Genomic DNA, 26996 nt, shown 5'->3' with positions numbered 1-26996 from the left:
CGCTCTACAATATACAGTGTCACTGGAATTATACAAGTCTGCTGCATAATTATGGATTTGCTGCATTAGCAGCATAATCCATCACCTGAAGCATAATGTACAGATTTTCACACAAAACATTTTTATAGCTCAAAACAAATAAAAAGTTACTAAAACACAACACATTTAGCTGCACAATGAAAGGCCTTTCATAAAGGTAGACTGGTCACATTTTAGATGTTTACTGTTTACTGATGTTTACTGATGCATTTGGGTGTTAAACTGGTAATAAAGATGAAACCTTTTCCCAAATGGTGTTAAGTAAAAATGTCAAAATAATACTATCACAAAATGTGTCACATTATGCAGCATAATTTACTTTTTCTTGCCACATAATACATTTAACCCGGACACATAATTTGGTCCTCCACTGCTGCATAAATGTAGTTGCCCGGACTATAAACGGATAGCCATCATCAAGAGCTTGCAATTAACATTCCATGTAAAGCACCTGCTTCAGGAACTAAAATGACTGCAGACATGTAGCAATCAAGAAGACTTTCTTAGAGTGTTTTCTCTACGTCAGGTCGGCTCGCAGGAAAATTTTAGTAACTGAGGTTGAGCGCAAATGCTCTCAGTACCCCTTTGAGTGCTAGGAAGTCTAGAAAACCTCTAATGCAGCACAGCCCGGCTTTCAGGTATGAATCTTCACAATCAACACAGTGCACAACAATATTTTAGTACAGGAGACTGTCCTAAGAGGCACGTTGTTGCTTTGAAAGTCCCTGTGGTCTTAAGCAGCACTTCCAACACCATTTGGAGTACTCCCGGGAACGCTTTTCATCTGTCTTTCAGCAGAGCTATGTGTCACAGAAGCTCTCCAGTTCGGCTATTGCCTGGACCATCAATCTCTAGAGTCTAGCTGAAGAAATCATTAAACTAAAGGATATCCAACAAACGTGGTAAGGGCTACCTGGGGATGAAACTGCTATCTTATCTTTGGTTCCAGGGAGTCAGTACAATCTAATAGAGCCATGGGGAAGCTGAAGATTTTAATAACGTAGTTGTTCCTTGTGTATCCAACAGCGTGACATCTTGAGGAACAGGGGCAGTGTCTGTAGTGATAACTTAACGGAGAACCCAGATCTATTGACCCTTATGTAGGAGTAGTACAACCAGGCTAGTTTATGTACTTTAGAAGATGTTTCTTAGTCGACTGACTAACATCTTGGCTTTGAAGCAATACCAAACCTTTTCTGATGTCTTGTAGACTTTGCTCTTTACAGGTAAACGGACTGTGTGATATCATGGATGTAGTCTGAGTCAACCTGAAGGTTAGTGAAAGCAATGGATGAGGATCCTTTTTAGATCCATGAAACAGGTCTCAGAGGGAGAGACATGAGCAATGGCTATTTGCATTGCTGCCAGGTCTTCTCTTGAGAAACATAGCTTAACAGATTCACACAGCAAAATGTGCCCCCACCCCAGGCATTTCCACTGTCTATTAGATAATAGACATTCCTGATGATCTTTAATACAGTGAAGGAAAAAACATTTGTCCTCCATAAGAGAACTACTCGACTTGAAGACTAGTATTTTCTAACTCTCCTAGTAACCATTAAGCGCTCTTTTATTATAGCCCATGTGGCTTTAATACGACCCTATTTAATGTGCAATGACTGGGCCACCTTCCCCTAAATTCCAAAACATAGTCAAGCTCAGATTTCCTCCAAATCCTATTTCACTAAGATGATGATCAGTAGACAGGATGGACAGAGTTAAAATGGGCTGGAGCCACTCTGTACTGGCATCGTCTCAAAAGGTAGAGTAAGCATGGTGGTAGAATGTCACTTCTTCTTAAAAGGTTCCTCCAAGCCACGCTTCATGCTTTTCTGCCTTTTGTCAAAACATTTTACCGGCTCATTGGTTGTGTAGTGGTAGGAGGCTGCAAAATGATCGGTTAATCCACTTATTACCATTGTTAGATTTGGGGGTCTCTAGTTGGCATAGGTAGGTACCTGTGACAAATAGGGACCCTTGCCTCTAGTCAGGATAAGGGGATTACACTCCTAAAATAACCCCTGCTCACCCCCTTGGTAGCTTGGCACGAGCAGACAGGCTTATCTCAGAGGCAGTGTGCAAAGCATTTGTGGCCACATACAGTAACAACACTACAGATGGACACCACACAAGGTTTTATATAAAAAATAAGTATACTTTATATAGTTACCACAAGACCATAACCAACAAAAATACACAATACTATTACTTTAAGATGGTAGTTTTAGCTTAGTTCAGTTCTTAAGAAGAGACACTTTGCATCAATGTTCCTTACGATGGGTTGCGCTTAACAAGCACTGTTGCAGCGATGGAAATGCGGTGAAGTTCGGGTGCAAAGAAATAAAGATGACGCTCCTTCCTTGATGCGACACGCTTCCCGGTGATGCGGCGGCATCTGCTGCGACGTCGTTCCTATTCTCTGGCGATGCGAGATACTTTACAAGATGCGAGCCGCGACTGGCCCTGTGACAAGCTTCCCAGCGATGCGGCGGCATCTGCGGTGACTTCGGTCCTCTCTACTGGCAAAGCGAGGTGCTTCCACAACGATTCGAGCCACGACAGGCCCTGCGACACTCTTCCAGGTGATGCGGCGGCGTCTGCGGCGACGTCGATCATCTTCACCGGTGATGTGCCGCGACAGGCCCTGCGACACGCTTTGCAGAGTTGCGGCGGTGTCTGCGGCGGCATCGGTCCTTTTCTCTTGCGACATGCTTCCCGGTGATGCGCCAGCATCTGCGGCGACGTCGATTCTCGTCTCCAGCGATGCGGGGCGCTTCGTGTTGTGAAGCGGCCGCAGTGGTTCTGCGACACGCTTCCCGATCTGGAGTCGCGCTTCCAGCTCCTTGCAACACGCAAATCCCCTACAAAGTCCAGCACAGCTGCAGGCACTTCAGGAAGACGTTTGAGGAGCTGGTTGGTGAAGTCTGTTGTCCCTGAGACTTCAGCAGGAGGCCAATTCTGTTCCAAGCCCTTGGAGATCCTTCAAAAGTTGAAAGTAAAGCACAAAGTTCCTTCTCCTTTCTTTGGTAGTCAAGCAACCATTGCAGGTCAATCCCCCAAGCAGCACTTCAGCTTAGGGATAGTCTCTCCTCAGTTTCTTCATGTTCCTCTCCTCAGCAAAGGATTCTTCTTGCAGTCCAAAAGCGATCTAATTTCCTGGGATCAGGGTCCCAATATTTATACCCCAAAATCATTTGTGCTCTGAGGGGGGAGGGGCCTTTGCCTAGTCCAAACCAGTTGTGGAGCACTCTGTTTACAGGACTCCTTCCTTCCTTTCACAGTGCAGGGCAGAAACATCAGACGCCCCACAGGAGGTGGAGACAGCGTTGTGGAAGGCAAGCACAGCCCTGGATCACTTTGTTGACATGATTCCTTCTCTCCTTCCACAGTGCAGGGCATAGACATCAGGCGCACCACAGGGGGTGGAGCCAGCACTGTGGGGGGCAGGCACTGTCCTATTCAGGTCCCAGGTGCAACTCCTCCCTCCCATCTAGATGCAGATCTCTCCATTCACCACTGGGCTGTCTCATTCTGTCTCCTGGAATCCCCCAGCCCTGTCACTCAACCTCCAGACAAGGAATACACAACCTAGCAGAGGCAGGCTGGAAAGGTTTAGGCAAGAAAATACCTACTTTCTAAAAGAGGTATTTTGAAACACAGAATGTTAAAACCAACTTCACTAAAAGATGCATTTTATCAGGCATACTAAACTCGAATTTCTACCATATTCTACGAGTCAGTTAGGACTATAAACATGTAATCATCTAACAGCCCATTCTGACCTATGGAGAACAGATAGCCTTGCAATAGTGAAAACCGAAAATGGCTGTAATTCACTATTAGGACATGTCACACACATCAGGGCTTGTCCTACCTTATACTTACAATACACCCTGCCCTTGGGCCTACTATAGGGGTGACTGATATGAAGAAAAGGTAAGGTTTAGGGACTGGCAAGTGGGTGGACTTGCCCAGTCAGCATGGTAGTACCAGACTGCATGCAGGCTCTACAATGGCAGGCCTTAGACACATTTTACAAGGTTGCTCCTGTGGGTGGCACAACCAGTGCTGCAGGCCCACTAGCAGCATTTGGATTACAAGCCCGAGGCACTCCTGGTGCACTGTACTAGGGTCTGACAAGTAAACCAAATAGTCAATCATAGAATCACCAATTAATACATTCATTTACAATAGGGAGAGCAAATGCACTTTAGCACTGATCAGCAGTGGTAAAGTGCCCAGAGTCATAAAATAGCCAACAGGTCAGAAAAAATATAGGAGGAAGGCAAAAAGTTCAGGGATAACCCTGTAAAAAGGGCCAAGTCCAACAACCATGGTCAGAGATCACAGTCGTTGGGAAGCTAAGACGAGAAAAGATTCTCAGTTAGAGCTCCAACTCCCCACAGGAGCAGTACTGTTTCTCAAGGACAAGGTCCTAGGTTCTTCTTGTAGCACAAATATATTTGTTGCAGGGTGAATATCAAAGTCAATATCTATCAGTCATTCACTGGCAATGTACAGCAGGAGCGCCTATTTAACGACCATGGGTGTCTGGCAAAACTTCTTGAACCTATAGCCAAGCCAGCAGAATACAAGCATTTACCTTGAAATCGGATTTCAATGCTAATGGAGACTTTTGAGCCAAAATCCAAAAAGGAAGCTCCTGTTGCACCATGGGACAGCCAGCTTCTAGCTACTACCAGACTCCCCACCCGTGGGCTTCATCTTCCATCTACCGTGCTCCCTCCAAAGTGGGACACACTGTCTGAGACTTGAGGAAATCATTCCACCTGGGCTGATTTAGTGGTTATCAACTCCTAGGCACTGGTAGTTTCCCTGGCCATAGCACCTGGTCACCAAAAGGATGCTTAGATTCCATCCCTGAAGTGGCAGGTATCTACGAGGTGCATACTTTTGATCCACTAGTGTCTGATAGGATTTGAGCTTGTTAGTACTGTCTTGGGGAGCTCCATTCTAGAGGTCTCATTCTTCTGAGAAATGAACATACTGAACTCCAAGATATTAGTCCATGGGCAGAAAGCCCATACTGAGGGTGTCCCTCAAATACTCTGTTAGCCACTTGGTTTCTGATCGGTTATTCTCACACCTGCAAGTGACTACTTAAAATGTTCTCTACTGACCCCTTTTCAGCAGCTACACCCCGTGGAAGTATTTCTTGGGGTCTGCAATCAAGTGGCTGACCATAATCCTCTGGTCATTGATGTAAACATAGTCAGGTATAGTAGGTACCTGTGAGACAGTCTCAAAGAGCTATGTGCTTACAGTGTTCCTTCAGCACAGGTATAGAAATATTGCTTTTACTTATTTGGAGCACTCTTTCCACAGCTTTATGACCCATTCCTGATGGGATCTGGCCCAGCTAGGAGCCCTCAGAATTATCAAGGAGGATTCGGGTCAAGGTACTGAACTTGGTTTGGTATATTATGGACCATTTCCCTTATAACCTACTCTCCTGTTAATTACCAATATATACACATCCGCTATCAGGGTCTTGGGATCAACAATTTGCAAGCCAAGATACTGCTACAGCTGCACTAGACACATTTTCATAAATTGCGCAGCAATTTTTTGTGTTCTTCTCCATATTCATCCTCTCATATTCTGAGCTTTTAAACACTCCGAAATTCTCAACCGGCTGGCTTGGATGTGAAACTGTGTAGGAGCACCCGTGTAGGGTTAGGATCTATCAGAATTTTAAATCTTTAAACTTAGAATTCTCTGGAGTTTAGATTCTGGAGTCCTGGTGGTAAGTCTCAGCCAATTAAATGACACCAAGACCACATGGTGAAAAGGGATGGAACTTGCATCTTTCTTTGGATTAGGAAAGAGTGATACTGGCTACCACAAGGTTGGTCATTTCAGGAGGCAATAGACGATACACAAGCATTGATCCTTGCACATCTGCAGGGCCAGGCAATGCATTCAGTTCAGGCACAGCAAGCAGGGCTGCGGATCCTAGAGGGTTCCTGCAGGCTCCCTTACTTAAATCATCCTCTACTCAGGTTTCAGTCAGAATAGCCTGGTGCTTGATCTACAGGTCATGGAAGGTCCTCTCCTCCCTTAGTCAATCCTTCAACTTGTCTTTAAGGCAGGACACACACGGCAAAGGTTTCTACAATGTCTTAGGTTTGGTCTAAGCTTTGAGAGTAAGAGCAGCATAAAGTCCTGGTCAGATAGAGAGTATGAGCACCACGAAGTCCTGGTCAGATATGCCCAGACGTTGCTGTAAAGGTTCCTCAGACGCCAGGATGCATTCAACTTACCAGCACCAGCAGTTGAGCATTTATCTTAAATGCTCAGCTCCTCAAGCCCCGCAAATGTGGTTTGTCCCAATTTCTCCCGGTGGACTACAAACTTTTCACCTTGCCTGAAGGTAAATCTCCATCTAATGCTGAAATTATTGTGATGCCATACACACACAACACATGAACACAAACACTAAAGAGACCCGCAATAATGCAACTGAGGGACTAAATACATTTTCCTGATAAAAAGGCCTGTCACCGCTGCACCAGTAATTCAACATTCAGAGTCCCAATGAGAAGGCAGGAGCCACCCTATACTTTGGGTACAGCTCCTGCTCAGAGCACCTTTACGCTCTGCAGGGGGAGCAAACAAAAAATTAGTAACACTCTTGATACAATCAAAGACGGGGACTTGATTTTGGATCGGGGTACACTGTGGGTGCATACCCTGTTCATCGCACACTTATTGATCTGCTGAAAGAGCAAACAGGAAATGCATAACACTCTTGGTGGAATCAAAGATGCAGAGATCAGTGGATAAAAAGGCACAAAGCAGAAGGGAAAAGCAAAAATAGGCTGGTGGTCACACCTTTTCAGCAGTAAATTGATTTTCATCCCAGAAAGCTTAGGAGAAAAATGATTTCACTTTCTACAACACCACTTCACTTTAAAACATCAATTTATAAATAATCAATAGACTGTTTACTGCATTTATTTGTGGGCATGCCCGTGTAAAAATATTAAATGATTTTGCAGCACACTTCAAAAAACATACTTACTGACAAAGTTGACGGTGATGGGTGCAAGTTTCTCTTTTGCTAAAACGTCTTTTAGACTCTTCTGTTTAATTGCACGCTTCACATGGGGATCGGTAATGAGAGCAAACATTTTGGATTCTTTTACTAAAGCCTTAAAGAAATATAAGAAAAAGGTTGTCAGTATATGCATATAACATGATGGTACAATCTAAATAAACGCATGGTGCTGAAACGCTCACTAAGTGACTTTTTCTTTTGCCTCTCTTGTAGTTAGCAGTTTTTTTTTGTGTCAAATTCAAACTTCTCATCCTTGTATTACATCCCAGGTTTTATCTTCCTATAATTGTAGTAAAACTTTGACCAAAGTGGATAATCTATATGTAATCTAATATTTTATTGCTGTCATTTTAAACCTTTGAGGATGGGTGAATCAAAAGTGCAGGCTCAGTCTTCATTGCATTATTTGCAATGGCTGGAAATCCCTAGATTACTGCACATTTTCTGTAGCCGAATCTTAACCAGTTTGAAAACAATGTTAGAAAATCAGGAACACAATTGTCCAGCCAAGAAAGCAGCGAGGATTTGTGAAAACAGATTCAGAGAAGGACCAATATATACATGGAAGCAATTTACTGTTGATGGATCGCTGAAAAGCACAAGTTTGGGAAATCACGGTGATGGGTTTAAAAAACATTACATTACTTAAAAAGAACACCCAGCTAGGATGCAAGAAGACATAGATAAGAACAAGAAACTAAAAAAAAAAAAAAGACGTTGTCCGTAGTTTCAGAATGAGTAGAAATTATTTTGTCTGCATTACAATCATCACACAAGCTGAATGAATTTAGGAGTATTCATAACGATTTAGCTACTCGCCGATACTCTGGTGAGATCTTTCTCCACTTGGTCCAGTTTCTTTTCTTTTGAAGCAGCAGAATAAAGAGCAGTTGCATAGCGACCTTCCAGGCCAAACACGGAGATTGGAGGCTGTGTAGAAGGAACAAAAAACACAGTTGGAATAGAAAAAGGAATGATAAAAATACAAGTCTCAACAGCCTGCATCCGCGCTGATCTGCACAATCTGTAATATATTTTATTTTATTTATTTTGAGAGTTTTATACAGCGCGAACAGGATCTTTGCAGATATCAGAGCGCTTTACAAGTAAAAATACGAAGTAGAAATACAAAGTAATAAAGCGTATATACAAAGTAATATATGAGGTAGTTAGGTACAAGGTGCTAGTTACATAGGTAGGTCAAAGGACATGAGGTAGGTTACAGGTGTGGTAGTGTAGGTACACTGAGAGTAGACAAACAATTGCGTCAATAGCATAAAGTGCGACACCAAGGAGCATATACTTGCTTAAGCGTGTTTAGAGTATTTAGAGTTTAAAGGTGGGCCAAGTTGAGGTGGGTGTGTGCAGGATGTATAGTCCCACAGGTGCGACAGTAGAAGGGATGTAAAGATCGTTGAGGTGGAGAGGGTAAAGTGTGCAAAGTCAACCAGGTGCGTCAACACTATAACAATATACATAATCAACCAGGTGCAACGAGCATTATAACAAAATACAAAGAGTGAGCGTATACAATTACGTAATAATACGGGTGGTACAATAGGCCAAGGTCGGACAGGCCTTACAGTGCAGATTTATGAGTGATACGGAGTAATAGGTCATGTGTATTTTGCCATGAGGATCGCTTTAACTTCTTTCTTAAAGATTGTATTGGAGGAGATGAGTCTTGTTTCAGGAGGGAGTGAGTTCCAGATCCTGGGTGCCATTCCTGAAAAGGAACGTTTATACGTTTTTTCCTTCCGAAATCTTCGAGGTTTCAGCAAAAGATTGTTTGTGCTCCTAGTAGTTCGGGAGCCACCCGAAATGGTCAACTTTTGAGTGAGGTAGGCGGGTGAATTCAGATGCACAGCCTTGTGTGTCATGCATGCGATTTTCAGTTGAATTCTGGCTTCAAAAGGTAGCCAGTTCAGTGATTTAAAGTCCGGGGAGATATGCGAGTGTTTTTTTGAGCCTGTGACTAGTCTCGCTGCGGCGTTAAGGGACGCTCGTAGGGGTGCCGTTGTAGTTAGGGGGAGCCCGCAGAGGGCGGTGCTCCCGTATTCTATGTGCGGGATGACTATAGATTGAACTGCAGTTTGGAAGTCTTTGGCAGGAAGGAAAGGTTTAAGTTTTCTCAGGGTATTGATTTGGAAGTTCGCTCCTTTGGTTGCCTTGCTGATGTGCTGCTGCATGTTGAGATTGGTGTCAAGTGTTATGCCTAAAGATTTTGCTGAGTCTACTACGATGGGCTGTACATTTAGAGCCGTTAATTGCTTAAGCCATGTTTGAGCCGTGGATATTTTAGCGGGAGGTGAGATCAGGAGGAACTCGGTCTTCAGAGCATTGAGTTTGAGGTGATTCTCAGCAAGCCAGGATTGGGTGTTTCTGATCGTGGTGTTCAGCAGCATGATGTCCTTGGGAGATTGTATTTTGAGATAAAGTTGGGTGTCGTCGGCATACATGTGAAAGTGCACATTAGAAGCCTGTAACAACGTAGTGAGAGGTTCCATAACTAGGTTGAACAGTGTTGGGGAGAGGGAGGATCCTTGAGGGACGCCTAGCGATACAGGTACCGGAGAGGACAGCAGGTTGTTGCTTTTGATTCTTTGTGTCCGGTTGTGTAGAAATGAGGTGAACCACTTTAGAACAGTCCCAGATATGCCCATCCTTGTGTTTAACAGTTCGAGTAAGTTCTCATGTTTAACTGTATCGAATGCTGAGGAGAGATCCAGAAGGATGAGGAGACAGGTATCATTTTGGTCTAGGATTTGGAGGGCATCGTCCACTATGTGAGTCATGGCAGTTTCGGTACTGTGCCCTGCTCGGAAGCCTGACTGATGAGCGTTTAGGAGGTCAAACTTATCTATGTGTTTAGTCAATTGTAGTTGTACACATTTTTCCAACAGTTTAGCGAGAGTGGGGATGTTTGTAATAGGTCGGTAATTGTTTAGATCAGTGGGGTCTGCTGTTGGTTTTTTTAGTAGCGGTGTGACTTGCCCTACTTTGAGGGCGTTGGGGATGGATCCTTGTTGAAGAGAGCTATTGATAATCTTAGACCAGAGTGGGAGAAGCCAGGGGGAAAAGTCTTTTACAGCGTTAGCAGGAAGGGGGTCAGAGAGGTGATTGGAAGGTTTCAAGGCGCTGAGCAGTCTGCCAATTTCTTCTACGGAGTAAGTGTCAAAGGATGACCAAGTAGCATTGTTCTTAGGTTGAGGCACTGCTGTGTGTCGGGGGTTGGAGTACAGGATAGCGTCATTGAGGAGATCGCTTCTTATTCTCTCAGTTTTTTGGATAAAGAAGGCAGAGAAGTCTTCGCAGGAAGGAGTAACGTCCATGGCACTGATTGTCTGGGGTTGCTCTTTGGATTGTGTTCTGACTAACTCAAACAGTTTTCTTGGACGGTTTTTAGCTTGGGCGAGCTGGAGGCTGAAGAAGTCTCTTTTTGAGCGTTTTATTTTCCTGAAGTAGGCGTTTCTCTGTTTCTTTAGACTTTTTAGGTGCACTGAAGAGGGGGCTGACCTCCAGGTGCGCTCTGCCATTCGCATCGCCCGTCTATCCTCATTGAGGCTTCCGTCATACCATGGGTTGGAAGTCTTCTTGGACGAGACTCTTTTTAGTTGCATGGGCGCCACCTCATCGATTATTGTGGACATAGTATTTAGATAGTGGTCAGTCAGAAGTTGAACGTCTGTAACGCCGGGAGGGGGAAGTAGCCTATTGCCGCTGTTGGGTGGTAGGGAGTTTGGGTTGAGTTTCTTCAAGTCTCTTTTCCACACTTTGTGCTTAGTGTGTTGAACTGAGTTAAGTCTGGTTTTTTCCTTGATGAGGAAGGAGACAATATGATGATCTGACCAGTCACAGGGTTGGATTGACTCCAGTTGAATAGCGCCCTCTTTGGAGATGATAAGGTCAAGGGTAGAGCCTCTCTTATGGGTCGGGCTGTTGCATATTTGGTTGAGATCAAGTGCGTTGAGAAAGCTTTTGAGGCTGTTTACCACTGCGTCACTGCTGTCATTCCAGTGGAGATTGTAGTCGCCAAGGAAAATTTGGGTGTGCTGCCGTCCTGAGTTGGCTGTAATTGTATCCATGAGTTGTTGGACGAAGGAGAAATTGTCCCCAGGTGGGTGGTATATAATGTGTAGTGAGCATACCGGTTTGCTTTCGCTGATGATATCAAGGCATAGGTATTCACAGGAAGTAAGTGAGGAGACGGCCACTTTGGAGACTGAGAGGTTGCTTCTGTAGATGCAGGCAATTCCACCACCTATCTTTTTGTCCCTGTCAAGTCTAATGATACAGTAGTTAGGAGGGACTAGGATATCCAGTATAGGTGTAGAGGAATCAGACAGCCATGTTTCAGTCAGAATGGCTAGGTCCAGTTCCAGGGACATGATGAGGTCAGCGACCTGCGTGGAATGTCTTTGGGCCGATCTGCAGTTGAGCAGTATGCATTTAAGGCTAGGGGTGCAAAGGGTGGAGGATGATTCCAAAACGAGGGGTACATTAGTGAGGTTGTTGGGGACAGCGCCTCTGTTGTTATCCTTTTGATGCCTGAGGTGGTTAGATATAATCGTAGGGATGGACATGTTGTTGGTAGCTAGTGTCTTTTGGGGAGCCGGGTCGTAAGAGTGGAGAAGGGTGTGTACGTCAAGGTCAGAGATCGTGTTGGTGGTGCGTCTGGGGCGATTGGTGGTATTGCAAGAGGGGGTAGAAGTCCAATGTGGGGAACGATGTGTGATGAGGCGAGTAGGAGGTGTGGAGGAGGTGTTGTTAGGTGTAGAAGAAGGGGGAGTATTGCGCTTGGTAGTAAAGAGAATGCAATTGCTATTGTTGGTATTGCAATTGTTATTGCGACTGTTGGTATTGCGAGGGGGGATAGAGGTCCGGTGTGTGGAGTGTTGTGTGGTAGGGCGAGTAGGAGGTGAGAGGGACGTGGTGTTCGGTATGGTAGGTGTGGTGATGGGGGGCGGGTGTCTGATGGGGTGTGTGAAGAGCAACTCTTTAATGGAATGAAATTCTTCTTTCAATTGGAGGAGGGTGGACATAATAATGTCCAAGGTGATGATGGGCGCGGAGTTGGGGGAGGGTACTGGCGCTGAACCGGCGGTTACGTTGACAGGGGGCAGTCCGGGTGGAGAGGCGGAGCTGATGTGGGTGTTGGAGGCGTTAACGAGAGGATAGGTGTTATTGGGAAGCGCATCCGTGCTGGGGGGGGAAGGGAATAAGGGGGCGATGTGATGGCTGGCTGTTGTGGGGGAGGAGGTGGAATATTGAGGAGTGAGCGAGGGGGGTGGGAGGTTGAAGGAGGGATGCAGTCTAGGTGTGGCGGGAGTGCTAAGTGTGGGGGGGGCGGAAGTCGGAGAGAGAGTCATGTTGTGAGGGGTGCCATTGGGGGAGGAGGGGTGCTCTGAGAAAACATGTGCGGGGGAAGGTACGGGAGTGCAAAGTGTGGGGGAGGAGACAGGAAGCTGAGCGGAGGTACGCAGGTTAGTAGGGGGGCTGGGAAAACGAATGGTGTGTGGAGGGACCAGGTCTATGTCTGTGTATGAGGGGCGGGGAGGGGTAGCTGAGACAGGCAGGTGATTGATTGAGGAGCAGGGTGTGAAGGTGCGGTGCGTGTCTTCTTGCTGCTGAACTGGGTTAGGAGAGTTAACGGGAGCTGTGACGTTAGGAGAGGTAGGACAGGGGGTGATATGCGTGTAAGTCCGAGGATTGGAAAGGTGCTCTTTGAGAGAGGGGAACATGTTGTCAAGTAGTTCCAGGTTCCTGTCTGTCGCTTGAATTAAGACAATCCCGTTGTTGTATATAGTGATGGTGGTTCTGCCTGGGAGGAGTTGGGACGATGTAATGGAGAGTGTTAGGCCATGTGCGGATTTCCTGGAGGTGGAGACGGTGAATAGGGTGAGGAACACTTTTTTCCATTGCGCTCTGCGTGTGGTGTGGAAAATGATGTCGGTGCTCAAGGGTCCATTGACCGATGAGAAGTAGGTGTCGGCAAAGGGTGTTTCTGGGTGGGACCTAAGGAAGTCGTGTTTAAAGCGTTTAGTAGCTTTTTTGGTGAGCACGGGAGGGTAGTTAATTTTATATGTGTGTTTGCCGCTGAGCTCCATGTTGGTATGGTGGCAGTATAGCGCAGGAGTTGGCGAACACTAGTGATATGCCGGAGCACGCTGCACATGCACACACAACAGGTTATCAGGATCAGAGATGGCACTAGCAGGCAGAAAATACACTAGTGAGACGACAGGCATATGTGCAGTCATAAAAGGGGAGATTGTGCAGAGTAGAGCAGTGCCCAATTGGGGAGTAGTTATGTTAACAGGTAAACCTATAGATAATATACAGTGAGTGTAATACTTGTAGAGCCGAATGCAGCTGCAGGTAGTCTATTAGATGAAACAGGTAGGTGTGCAACAGAGTGCAATAGGTCACAGATCCGTATTTCAGAGAACAGTAGTGGTAGTAGTTGGGCTTAGCCTAAAAAGGTGAGTTCTTGATGCACCTCCGAAAGTGATAAATTGAATAGCCCAGCAACAGTGACTAGTTCAAGATGGTGATCCGAGAGAGAGACTTTACTTTACCAAAATGGCCGCCACAGAGGGGGAAGAGACATTAGTCCTCTTTTTATTTTCATGCTTTGAGAGACATTAGTCCTCTTTTTATTTTCATGCTTAGAGAGCAGGGAGAGCAGTTTCGATTTCACCCTGTGAGGAAGACTGTCATCCCGAATATATTGTTCTCTCTATAAATAAACGTAATTTTTTATTCATCAAAGACTAAGGAGAAACGTTGACAAAGCCAACAGGTCTCACAAATGCAAGCTATTGGCTTTGTCAAAGTTTTTAGCTACGCTGCTGTGCCGCATGGTTGAAAATTTTCAAAGAAAAAGAATGCTCACTGGCCTTTTTCCAAATTGCTGGCTGGAGACATCTTGGAGGGTGCAGATGGTTTCTGCCTCGTCCCTCAACAGCAATAAAATACAAATAAAAAGCGCTAGAAGCAGCCAGTGCTGGCAGGGTCCTAGTGCTTACCAAAAAAAAAAAAACGTTTATGATTGACAAACCCAGTAGCTTGCAGTGTCTTAATCTAGTTCTCATGAAAAGTGCATTAATGCCTTCGGCCAGATTTCACACAACATAAAAAAAAGCAGCAGACAAGGGGATTGGGATGAGAGGGTAAGCAGGATGGGAGATGGCCTGCAAACACATGCACTATTATGGAATGCCAGCTCAAAAAAAGAAAAAAGTAACCCCACCATGAAAGTGCAAGAAGTGGGAGGACACTCACTTGGAGAGGAAGCAGTACTTAGGGCATGCTCCACCAGAGTGCCAGACACACAAAGAGGAAGTGAGGCTGGCAAGTGCTGACCAAACAAAAGCAGGCAAATTAGAGGGACGATGAAGCCATCCAATGGTAAGCAATGGGCAGGCTCTACGCGCCCTATAAGCTAACAAAATGTCTCCATGTGGAAGCATACGAGGTCAGGCGCAACCTAAAAATAAGTATTGGAGAAAATGCAAGCTGTTGAAGTTACTTACCAAACGGTAATTAAAAGCAAACATTAGGCACACAAACCATTTATAAATAGGATATAATTGGGTACAATTGAGAATCTCAACTAGTTCAGCATGTTTTACGAGCTGTAAACTTTAGGCATGTTAGTGAAAGTGTTTACTAGTCTAGTGTGTGCCTCTTGCTACCAACCTGATTACAACTCTACTTCTAACACAAACTTCAAAGAGGCAAAACACTTACTTACTATAGGGCACACCTTGTCCAAATGCTTAAATATACATCTTTGCCAACCTCATTCTTCCTTACCTACATAGGTAAGAAGTACCAGAGTCTACCCAAATGATAAATAATTATCCGTAACACTAACTGTATTTTTTTAAGGAGTTCAGCAAACTAAGATATAGCTTGGAAAATAATAAATGTCAATTTAGGCACATGCTTGTCTTTCGCTGAATAATGAGATGTGTATAACACATGTATTTAAGCAAAAATGTAAGCCCATACAATTGAGGATGCTGCCCGTTATAGGCCGCTGGCATTCTGGAGACGTCTCTGGATTACTCCTGAGCCTCCACCTCTTTGCTAGGGCACTGTCCGAAGTAAGTGGATTAGATCGCTCACATAGGATCCCATGGCTGATCGGCATTAAAACCCTACTTATTGATATGGGGATGAGGGATCTTTGGGATAACAATCAACAAGCAATTATTTGAGGGTTCAAGGGAAGTATTTAAAGACCCGGGCACAGTTATAACCCCCCACACAAGTTATAAAAAACAACAAATAACAAATAACTGTGGGTCTAATGATCAGCTCAGGACATGCTATATGTAGCTGGCTATGTGTCTGCTACTACTATTTAAAAAGAAGACAGACTGGACAGTTAACCACTGTGAAATAAAGACTTTTTTGAATTGTAAGCCCAAACTTTCACAGCTATAAGTGGAACCGAACATTTTTTTTTCTTCAAATTAATGCTTCACATTCTACAGATTGGTCTGTGATTAAAACAAGATTAAGGAAGCCATGATTAAGCAATCTCAACTCAGTCTTACCCACAATTTATAATTCCTATCTGGAGAGGAAGAAAAATTAAAATGTTTAAATTCTTACCATCCTGAGGTTCCTTCATGCTGTGATGTGTACTATCCTGCTATGTATACTCTTGACATTCAAAGGTTTAGCATTTGAGGATGGGCATGGATGGAAACTGTTTACTTATGGATGTGTGAAGGTTAGTGAGGTTGGAAAACTAGGACTATCCCAAGAGAAATGCAAACTCACAAATAGTTGAAAAAGTTTTAAAGCATCTAAGCGTGCCTCACAATAGATATGGTTTATTAACAACATAACTTTGTGCCGTGCTTAGGGTTTGGGGTTGATATACAGCAAGCATCGAAACTACCACCAAGCACTGCATACAAATATAGTGGAAGGACTTTTAACTGCCTTTTAGGATTTAGAACAAGAAGAACTTAGTTTAAAAAAATCAAGGCACTATTATTCAAATTAAGAAGAATTTACATCTCGATACTGGTAATAAAAGTTGAATGGACGGGGTCCTTTCAATGCAACAAACACTACAACTAATATTTTCTTCTAGAAAAAGGCTGCTCAGTTACTCTGAAGCCTTACAATGTGGAATCAAGGTGCAAGCAGAATTTCTTGGTATGCAAATGCGGACTAGATAACTACTTAGTTTGAGTAATTGTAAGCAAATGCTCAGAATAATCGACAATGATTTTATTAAAATATAGTGACCTTATGCTTAGCTATAGGTAATCTCACAGGAACCTTGGACTGGCTTTGATGGTTGACAAATTAATTACACTAGACCAATACTGAATACCAGAGTTGACCAGGTACAACAGATTAGGTGGTGTAGATACAATAGCAGTAACAGGGTTGTTACAAATATGCCAAACACTTGCTTCTTTTAAAAGTTCTATCCAGTCTGAAACTGTGTTAATATGCATCTCTCTTAAGACATCAGAAGACAGGTTAGTTAGAGAAATGCTGGAGTGAGAGAAGGGACTTATTTGATCAAAAAAACATACTGTTTTGTATATGATGCTTTTACTGTTATAAAGTGCTTTAAATGCCTCTTGGAGCTAAATGAACAAGGAAATCCTACACTGGATAAATAGAGAACGAGAAAACCATTGATGCAGAGAGAAAATATTATAAACAGAATAAAAAGGTCTTTAGCACTTTTCTAAAAGTGAGGTGACTGTGGATCGACAGTGAGCAACAAGTTCAGATCACTTTCTTACTACTGGAATATGTGTGGTTTTCCACAAATTATAGGGCTGCAAGAAAACAGCAGCTTACTGAATATACTTTGAAAAATTACTTGTAACTGAGGTGCTGTAGAAAGCTGGAGCTCCTCAGACAGAATACACTTTATATATTTGTTAATACGGAATAGTGGGAAATGTGTATGAGTGGATAGGCATACCACTCTAAAGAAGCAATGTTTGAGGCAGGCAGCCAACTGGGCAAACACTTTGATAAGCGCAATGTCCTCAATTTAGGTCCTGGGGAAAATCCAGACCACTAAGCCATTTGGGTTAGGTTTTGCGCTATTCAGACACAAGCAGAAACCTACATGCTGCAAATCCAAGTGGTGGTTTATATTAAGGAACAAGATCATCTGGATGTCAGCTGTGCCATTACATAATGCAAAAACAAAAAGGAAAGAGGACTGTAGCTGGAGATCATAAACAGGGCTTAGGTAAAAGAGATAAAATGTTTCAGTCTTGTATCACCTCTCACTAAACCGTATACCACTGAAGTGACTATCCGTCAAAGTAATAATAATATAATAATAATCTACATTTGTAAAGCGCACAATCACCCTTAAGGGTCTATAGGCGCTGGGGGCCGTCGGGAAGATTAAACAAGCTATTGCCTAGAGTCACATGGTGCTGGGCTAATCGCCGCCGGTGATCGAACCGTGATCCCCAGATTACGGAGTCAGTCGCACTAGCCGCAGCGCCACACCTCTTCCGTAAGTCCGCTACTGAAGTAGGCAACAACATTTGGTCGTGTTGAAGGCTGGTGTCAGATTTAACAACATCTGTACCCAGCAGCATCAAGCTCCATCTTTAGGCCAACAAGAACAGATGTGAGGACCTGATACTCTGGTGAGATCTCCGCCACCGGACTGAAACTTGCTTGCAGCCGGGAGGGGGTGGAGGAGGTGTAACATTCTATTAGCTTGAACCAACCAATAAAAATTGATCGCACGCCATTATAGGAGTTCAGATGGATATACAAATTATGGGATTAGTGAGAACCTTCTTTGATCCAAAAAAAGACAGAACGGTTTTTCTTCCATAGTGCTGTAACCAGCGCAACTTGGAATAAATCTGGTGCTGAACAGGACATGACCTGATCAATTAAAACGTGTCACAAGTAGATGCGCCGAGGGCGCAAATAATGAAACATAGTAGATAGGTAGGATATTACAGTAGAGCATAGGCATTTACTTTCTTCTACCAGTTAATTAAACCGATTATGTTTTAGGGATCGACTCCACAGTGAGACGAATGTTATATCATCCACTGTAGCATAAAAAATCCATGGTTTGATGGATCACTGAAGGAAGACAGGCGCAAACTAAGAATGGGCGAAAGAAAATGGAGACAACATCCATCATCCCCTGAGCTGGAAGCCCTCAGAAAAATTAGAAACCAATATAACAAAAAGATCAACTCCAAAAAGGAATTTATAAGATCGGAATTAGATAATGCCAAAAACAGACCACGGAAACTCTTTGAAATCCTGAAGCAACAATCTAACAAACTAGCCAAAACAGCTCATGAAAACGCAAAAACATCTCTAAGCAGCGAGGAATTTTCAACATTTTTCACGAAGAAGGCCAAATCGCTTGAAACAGAGCTCTTAAGCGCAGCGAATAACCTCCTCATCCAACCATTGACTACGAGCGATCCCAACTAGACTACAGTGTGTAGCAAAACAAAAAACAAGGCAAATTGGGACACATTCGAATTATATGATCAGAACACGATCGCCAAAACGCTCTCGAAAATCAAAGCTAACAACCACTACCAAGATCCTCTACCCGCGAAATGCTTAAGAGAAGTCAGCCATATTGTGGTGCCAATCTGGACCAAAATAATAAATGCATCATTATCACAAGGGATCCTCCCAGACTGCCTAAAAACAGGTCAAGTTGTTCCTTTGATCAAAAAACCGACTGCGGATGCTACAGACCCGAATAACTTTCGACCAGTGACCAACATCCCTTTATTGGCCAAACTAATTGAGAAATGCGTGCAGGGCCAACTGAGCCAACACATCACTAAGTTCTCCCTACTAGATGAATGCCAATCAGGATTCAGATCAGGGCATAGCACGGAAACAGCGATCCTCCATATTGTTGATGACGCGCTACAGGCTCTTGATCGAAATCAAGCATGCTTACTAATTCTCCTGGACCTATCATCGGCATTTGACACAGTAAATCACGAAGCATTACTGGCCAGGCTACAGGACAGGATGGGAGTGTCTGGAAATGTTCTGAAATGGTTCGAATCTTTCCTACGGAACAGAACACAACGATTCCTGGTCAATCAATCAATTTCACCATCATGCCCTAACTCAATCGGAGTCCCACAAGGATCGACATTATCCCCTGATCTGTTTAACTTGTATGTCGAACCTCTTACAGAAATTCTCAGAAACTCACAGATATCTTATCATATGTATGCGGATGACACGCAACTATATATATATAAAGATCGCCTCCCTTGAAGACATTGAGCTAATGAATGAAACTTTAAAAATGGCATTGCAATGGTTAACTACCAATCATCTGAAGCTAAATGCTCAAAAAACAGAGTTCTTACTAATCTCTCCACCAAGGAGCGTTACGGAAATAAAGGAATGGACCAAGTTGGTGACCGCGCTCAACTGCACTCCGACTCTAGTCAACTCAGCTAAGTCGCTAGGAATTACTTTAGATGAGAATCTTGACATGAAAGCTCACATTAATTCAATGGCAAAAAGCGCCCGCTTCCACCTGAACTACCTAAGAAAATTGAAACCATTCATCTCTGAAGCAGATCTGAAACTGGCAATCCAATCTTTAGACATCTCTAGGATTGAATATGGTTGCACCACCTTAGCGGGTTTACCAAAAACATCCACAGCACCACTAAAAGCTTGCCTCAACGCTGCGGCGAGACTCATCTCCGGATCAAGGAAGTTTGACCACATATCTCCTCACCTGAAAGCATTAAACTGGCTACCTTATGAGGCCAGAATTCAACTAAAGATATCATGTATCACCCATAGAGCGCTCCACCACAATACTCCTGGATACCTATCCAAGAAAATTGAGCTATCAGGAGGCAACAGACCGGCTAGGAGTGCCAAGGAGTTGGTGCTGCGTCCAGCCATCTTCAGAAAGAAAAAAAAACTTATGACAGAGCGTTCACAGGAGCTGCCCCCAGAATCTGGAACTCACTCCCTCCAAGCATTAGGAAGCCTCCCAATATCTCAACATTTAAGCGAGAAGTGAAGAGCTTCTTAATGAGTAAATACCTTACATAGAGAAGTTGATGGATCATTATGGGATCGAATTCTGTCCTCAAACAAAACACTTACGTCATCAGAAAGAGAAGGATCAACGTGAATTAGATGAAAGATAAACGATGGTTCGAAACTGACGACATTCCTTGTAACTAAACTGTATACCAACTGCTACCTCATGTCAAAGTGAACTCATACAGTTATCTCACATCCTGAAACTATATAACCTCCTACCTCATATGTATGACGAAAATGACAAATGACAATTTCATGCTTTAGAGTTACTTCGTATTGTAAAAGACTAACTTGAATGGAATGTAGTTACATAAGCACTCACTAAAGCCATATAATTATCTACCTCATATCTATATGTTGTTTAATGGTTACCATCTTGTTAATATTTATCCTACTTCTATGTAAAGCGCTCTGATACCCATGGGTCTTGTTCGCGCTATACAAAACTTTTCAATAAATAAATCAATAAATAAATAAATACCCCTCCTGTACAACATCTGGGGGGTATTCTTCTGGATCACAGGTACCTTATTGAAGGAGTGAAAGAAGCTCACATGACTGTTGGGGAGAAGAAAAAGTCTTAAGAGCTTTTATGTTTAAAAGCTTGCCCAACAAACTAATCCTGCTCATATACTACATTTTGATACTTTTGCACAAACCTGAGCAGTAGTGCTTTAATTTACTTTGATATACCACTAGTTCTTGAGAATGTCTATTTGAGGTATGCTAAAAGGACATATTTTTGGCTTTGGTTGTACATATCTCAGGCATAAACAACATAGCCCAATATTTTTTATTTTATGAAATGGTGGATTTCGCAAGCAACTAGGTCTAATGCAGGAAGTTACTATAGGCAAGACAACCTCAACGAAAGGCAGATTTTGTGTCGGAAGCACTGTATGCTAATTAGCCCGAATTGTTTCCCACAAACTTGTGATGATTCCAGCCTCTCAGATGAGCCTTCCAATCTGCACTGAAAACGAGATAGAACATCCCTGAAGGGGGATGAGGGAAGAGTAAGAGTGAGGAAATGCGGGAGGTACATTGCTAAAGCAGAACTGATCAGGCTTGAGCCACATGATAAACTGTGGCGTTTTGATATTGTTGTGAAAAAAGAAAGGAGAAACACTCTGGCTGTTGCATTTGTGTCATGCTATGGTCCAGACCTCGGGAAGACTTAAGCAATGGTTGTTATATGTTTTGCTCACATGTCCTCGACAGTTGGGGAGGTATGTTACATTGATTTTCTTTTCTCTGCGAAAACTGATTAAGAGATATAAAAAAACAGATATAATGATCAGACTATGCATCTAGAGAACTGGTGGATGATCATTCTGGATAATTCATCTACAGCAGAAACACACTGACATGCAGGAGAATGACGATTTTCAGATTACCATGACAAGAGAATCAGGATTTCATTTAAGACGCGGAGGCTAACATTATGCATAACCTATTATTTGCCACTCCTGAACAGCAGCCCCTTTAAAGAACTTCAATAAATAACAATCTAGAACTGGAATTATAATGGTCAATAAAAGCCTCCTGCATAGAACGTACCTACTCCTAAATGCGATTCTGCAAAGTTACTCTTCCCTCAACTCTCCTCCACGAAAACCTGACTTCTCTAAGTCTGAGACTCTGAAATCAAAAAACACCTTATTTAAAAAAACAATTCTGTCAGTTCGAATAAAGAAACGCAATACCAAATCCTTATTCACATACATTTACCTTATCCCTTTTTTTAAACTTACACAACATGCCATTATACGTCTTAAAGAGGGCGTGGAGGGCGGGATAATGTTAGCCTCCGCATCTTCAATGAAATCCTGATTCTCTTGTCATGTTAATCTGAGAATCGCCATTTCATTACAAGCCGGGGGCTACCATTATGCATATAGAAAGCCCTTTAAAACCACTTCAGACATATGCTCAATTGGTCTAAAACAATGTTTTGCAAAAGTGTCCACATTAGACCAATCTGCTGCTTTTAAAATATTCTCCAAACTTTCAACAACACTTGCTCGCCATAGCCCCTCTGACTAATTGAGCTTTGAATGTTTCCATATTCACTCCTGCTTGCTCCATTGCATATCTCACCCACCTAGAAACAACTTCAAAACCAAATTTACATCCGAAAACACATCATACCATGCTCTAGGAGGCTTCTTCAATCTCAATCTTCAATACGCTACAAACCAAAATATTGCTACCCACTGTTCTTCCTCCAACAAAAACATGTCCTGCTGAAATAGCCGACCTGTAACAATTGATAGTTTTATAGCTTAATCTCTTATTGAACTGATCCACTAAAACATTTACTATCCCCCCTACAGGAGCCTCCACTGGATCCAAACTCCTTTCCGTGAACCAATGTACCCAAAATCTCCACACTCCCTAATACCTTTTCTGAGTGCCAGGTGCCCAAGATTCCTTAAGTAACTGCAGCTTCTTGCGGAAGTTCCTCGAATGCACAAGATCCCCTGACACCTTCCAAACAAGAAGGTCCAACATTCCATTCTGAATCAAAGGATGAAACTTGCCTAGCTCATTTACCAGCATACCTTCTTCTGCTTTCTTCAAAAAAAGAAATCTCGCATGCCAATTCCAACACCGCTGGAAACCATGCCTGCGACACCCAAAAAGGCGTTACTAAAACCAACTGACATCCTTCTCTCCTCACCTTCAGTAATACCCTCTGTATCAATGCAAAAGGAGGGAAAGCATAACCTGCCATATTCAACCAAGTCTTCTGAAAGGCGTCTATCGCCGCAGCCCCTGGATCTGGTAACCAACTGTAATACTTCTCCAACTGGCTGGTCAATCTTGTTGCAAACAGGTCTACATCCTGAATCCTTTTGAAATTCTCTCTCCCCAGCATTCAATTGCTGAAATCCTTCACGTGCCTGGTATTCCAATCTACAACCACATTCCATACCCCAGAAAGGTACTTCGCTCTCAAAGCCATCTTGTTCTCCAAAGAAAACATCCACAACTGCTTCTGCTTCGCCACATCCAAAAGACTCTTCGATCTGCAGTCCCCCAGCCGGTTTATATAAGCTCCTGCTGATATGTGGTCCATTTTCATCAGCACTGTGTGACACTAACTTCTCCTAGAAACTCTTCAAGGTATACAACCCCACTGCCAGTTCCAGACAATTTATATGAAGGTCCTTCTCTTGACCATGCACCACCTGTCTCCTGGAGCCCTAAACGACATCCCCCATCCTAATAGACTAGTATCCATCTCAGAACAGCATCCGGAATACAACCAAATATTGCCCTTCTGTTCCATACCTCCAAATTGTGCAACAACCACTCCAATTCTTCTTTCCCATCCACACTCAACTCTGCCCCAATACCATAAACCTCATCACAATGCGTCTGCCTTTACTCTTTGCAACGCACGATAATGCAAAGGCCCTGGAAAAATATCCTGTATCAAGGAAGAAAACAAACCTAGAATCTTTGCTAAATCCTTCAAGGTCAAAGACATCTTGAGCAAGACTCTTAACACCTCTTTCTTTATAATTTTTACCTTCATCTCCGGTAACCCTAACACCTCTCCAACCGTATCTATTGTGAACCCTAGAAACTCCAAACTGAGAAGGAATTAAAATTGACTTTGCTTGGTTTATCAAGAATCCCAAACTCTCCAATATCGCTACTACTGCTTTGAGCTACCTCGTCAACTCCACTGAGTCCTGTGACATCAATAAGATATTGTTTAAATACGCAATAACCTCTCTTTCTGAAAAAAGCCACAACCACACGCATCAACTTTGTGAAGCACCATGGTGGAGAAGACAGACCAAAGGGGAGAAACAAAAATTGCTATAATTGGTTTCTCCACCTGAACTGAAGAAATTTCTGACTGCTTTCCTTCATCTGAACAGTGAAGTAGGCATTCTTCAAATCCAACTTCACCAACCAATCCTTCGACTGTAACATGTCTCTTAAAAAAGATGAATGCCTTGCATCTTGAAATGTCTGCAAACCAATGACCGGTTCAAACATTGTCTTTCTTCTCTACTAAAAACAAAGTGCTTATGAACCCTTTTAAATGATCCTCTATCAAACAAATTGCTCTTTTTTTTTTACATCTCCTCTACCTCTAAATCTGCAATTACTACCTGTTCTTGCTATAAAACGAATTCCTTTGGTTCCACTACCTGAAACGGTTGTTGTACAAAATCTATTTCGAACACTTGTACCACATTTAACACCCAAGGATCCCTTGGTATTTTCTTCCATTCCTCTTGAAATAATCTCAAGTGTCCTCCGACTTTTTATAGGGAAGAACCAAAAGTTTTCTGCATACTCACCTTGTGATCCTGGACCGGACTGACTTCTTACTTGACCTCCTCTGCCTCTGGGATATCTACCTCTTTGTGTGAAGAAGCCTGAGGTCCCTTGGAAACCTCTTCCAATTCCTCTGTACACATAGTTATACTGGGACCTCTGAAATCCCCCGGCCAGAATAGGGTCCCCATCTACTGGCCCTACCAAAAACACCTCCGAAAACGTTACTCATATTTGTTTATGCCTTTTCCAGCACAGTAAAAGTAGACACATGCTTGCCAAGACTCTTAACCAATACTACACCAAATAATAATCATTTTGCCTCCTCATTGGGCTCTTTCTTTGCCATATCTCCTAATTTTGGGCTGATTTTCATTAATACTTCCTTCCTTCTCTGCCAACAGACCTGAATTAGTATTCCCCAAAAAGACCATCGCCCTTTGGCTCCATCCTTGCAACAGTTGAACATAAACCTGCTCACCATTAATATACACCTCTTCCACCATGTCCATTATTTTCGCCAATGGGCCCAAAATATCTAACAGAATCCTGACATTGCTTCAAAGACTTTCCAAGGCCTTTCCGTGGATCTCTCCCCATTTTAAATAAATACGAAAGACATTATATATATATATATATATATATATATATATATAAAAATATAAAGACGAAAGTATGTCTGTCTGTTTGTCCTTTATGCATTACTACACCATTCATCCGATCGGCATGAAACTTTGGGAAGTTGTAGAGTACACTCCCGCGAAAGTTTCTGGCAAAAAAAGAAAAATGTGTTAAATATCGGCCCCCCAGGGCCCTCATAATCTTTCCAATACTGAACGTTTACAGTTTCCTGTGCGACTCGCTTTTGCAATGACCATCAACAAAGGACAATCGCTGCAAGTGTGTGGACTAGATTTGGAGAATACGTGCTTATCACATGGACAACTGTATGTGGCCAGCTCACACGTCAGAAAACCTTCTGATTTATTCGTGTACGCACCAGACGAAAAAACAAAAAATACCGTGTTTCCACAAGCACTCGACTAAATAAACAGAATTAAAACACTTTAAAATGTTTTCCTTATTAAAATGAATATTAAGTTTCAATAAAAATGACACAATGTAAATTGAATGTTATCATAACAAGTTTCCTTAAATTTCCTTTCTTCTGAGATCGCAGCAACGTGTGACGGGTAAGCTAGTTATCTATATGTGGTCTTGAGCATTCAGCTCTAATACATTCCATAACTCTCGTTCTAAAGGCTTCCTAATCCATTGCTTAATAAATTTAGAAACATGATTCAGCGGCCACCAGTCTGCACTCTTTGGATGCCTTCATTTGTATGGACTAAACATTTCGTCACCTAGAGGATCCTTTGTCACAGCCTTAGATGAAGAGGCTTGGTCATTCTTAAGATAGTCATTTAAATCGCCATCCTGTTGCACATCAAAAATGTACTTATCATACATTTTCTCCCATCTCTCATCTATTTGGTCATCAATAGCCATATTGTATTCCTCATCTGAATAATCTTGTGTACAGTCAAGGGCACCACTTTTTCTAATGTCGTTTAATCCATCTTTACTTTTTTAAATGCTTAGTCTTTCTAGCCTTTTTTGCCGGTCTTTCCTTCAGTGCTCCACCTCTGAAAATTACCAAAAATCTTCTTCAGATCTTACCTCCTTTCTCTTCTTAGCCATAACAATTTCCACTACTTCCCTAATAGAAATATTCATCTCACACTGAATCAATCTCCTCAAACTTTCTTCACTAACTCTCTCTTCAACTCCCCTGCTGACTCACACTAGCTTCCTCAGTAGACCTATTCTCTCCTAAATCGCACAAAAAAATACACTTTCCTATTAACTCCACAATCAGAACTAACTGCTCCGACGAATTCTCCTCTTAACACAGCTGATTGTTATTTTTAAACATCAGCTGTGTCTTTTTTCCATTTCCTAGCTATTACCAAGCCGTTTCAGCCCAATCCAATATGGCCGTCGCTCTCTCGCTAGATTATAGGGGCCAATCCGATCTTTTCTTCTGACCCCATCGATAGCATAACCTCACATTACCAGTCACGCCATCGGCATGAAGTCCTGAGCTTGTGCTCCCTCACGCGATCCTGCCTGCTCCCCTCAGGGAGCTCAGAGCAGAAAAGCGTTAGTCAACAATCTGACAGAAAGCACGCACCCCCCATTGCCCCGACAGGAGTCTCATGCATCCTAAAAGCCCGCACAAGTCTCCTGCTTTGCTTTCGCTTAATCAAAACCATTCAAAACAAATATGTTCGTAAGTTCTAAAAGAACAAAAAAACGAAAAAAGTCGAAGTCAACCTTAACAAGTCCCTGCTTCTTAAACTACTACCAGCCTATCACAACATCTAATCAGTTCACTTCCCAACAAAGTCACAAAAACAAGCCATTCTCACGCATTCCGCTTCAGAAAATTATAAGCTTAAACCCAAATACACTCAAAGCTTCCTAC

General features: G+C 42.9%; 1 protein-coding gene across 1 annotated transcript in view; it reads right to left on the bottom strand.

The window, feature by feature from the left end:
* The window catches only part of ATP5PO (ATP synthase peripheral stalk subunit OSCP), an 86572-nt gene that overhangs the window by 49111 nt on the left and 10465 nt on the right, over window positions 1-26996 (bottom strand). Inside the window, exons 3-4 of the mRNA XM_078656930.1 lie at window positions 7940-8050; window positions 7085-7214 (exon numbers count right to left, since the gene is read on the bottom strand). Coding sequence (XP_078513056.1) covers window positions 7085-7214; window positions 7940-8050 — 241 coding nt within the window. The remainder of the gene's footprint in view (window positions 1-7084; window positions 7215-7939; window positions 8051-26996) is intronic.

This window comes from Lissotriton helveticus, chromosome 8, assembly GCF_964261635.1.
Source record: "Lissotriton helveticus chromosome 8, aLisHel1.1, whole genome shotgun sequence".
NCBI classification, from domain to species: Eukaryota; Metazoa; Chordata; class Amphibia; order Caudata; family Salamandridae; genus Lissotriton; species Lissotriton helveticus.
This window is presented reverse-complemented; position numbering and strand designations above follow the sequence as displayed.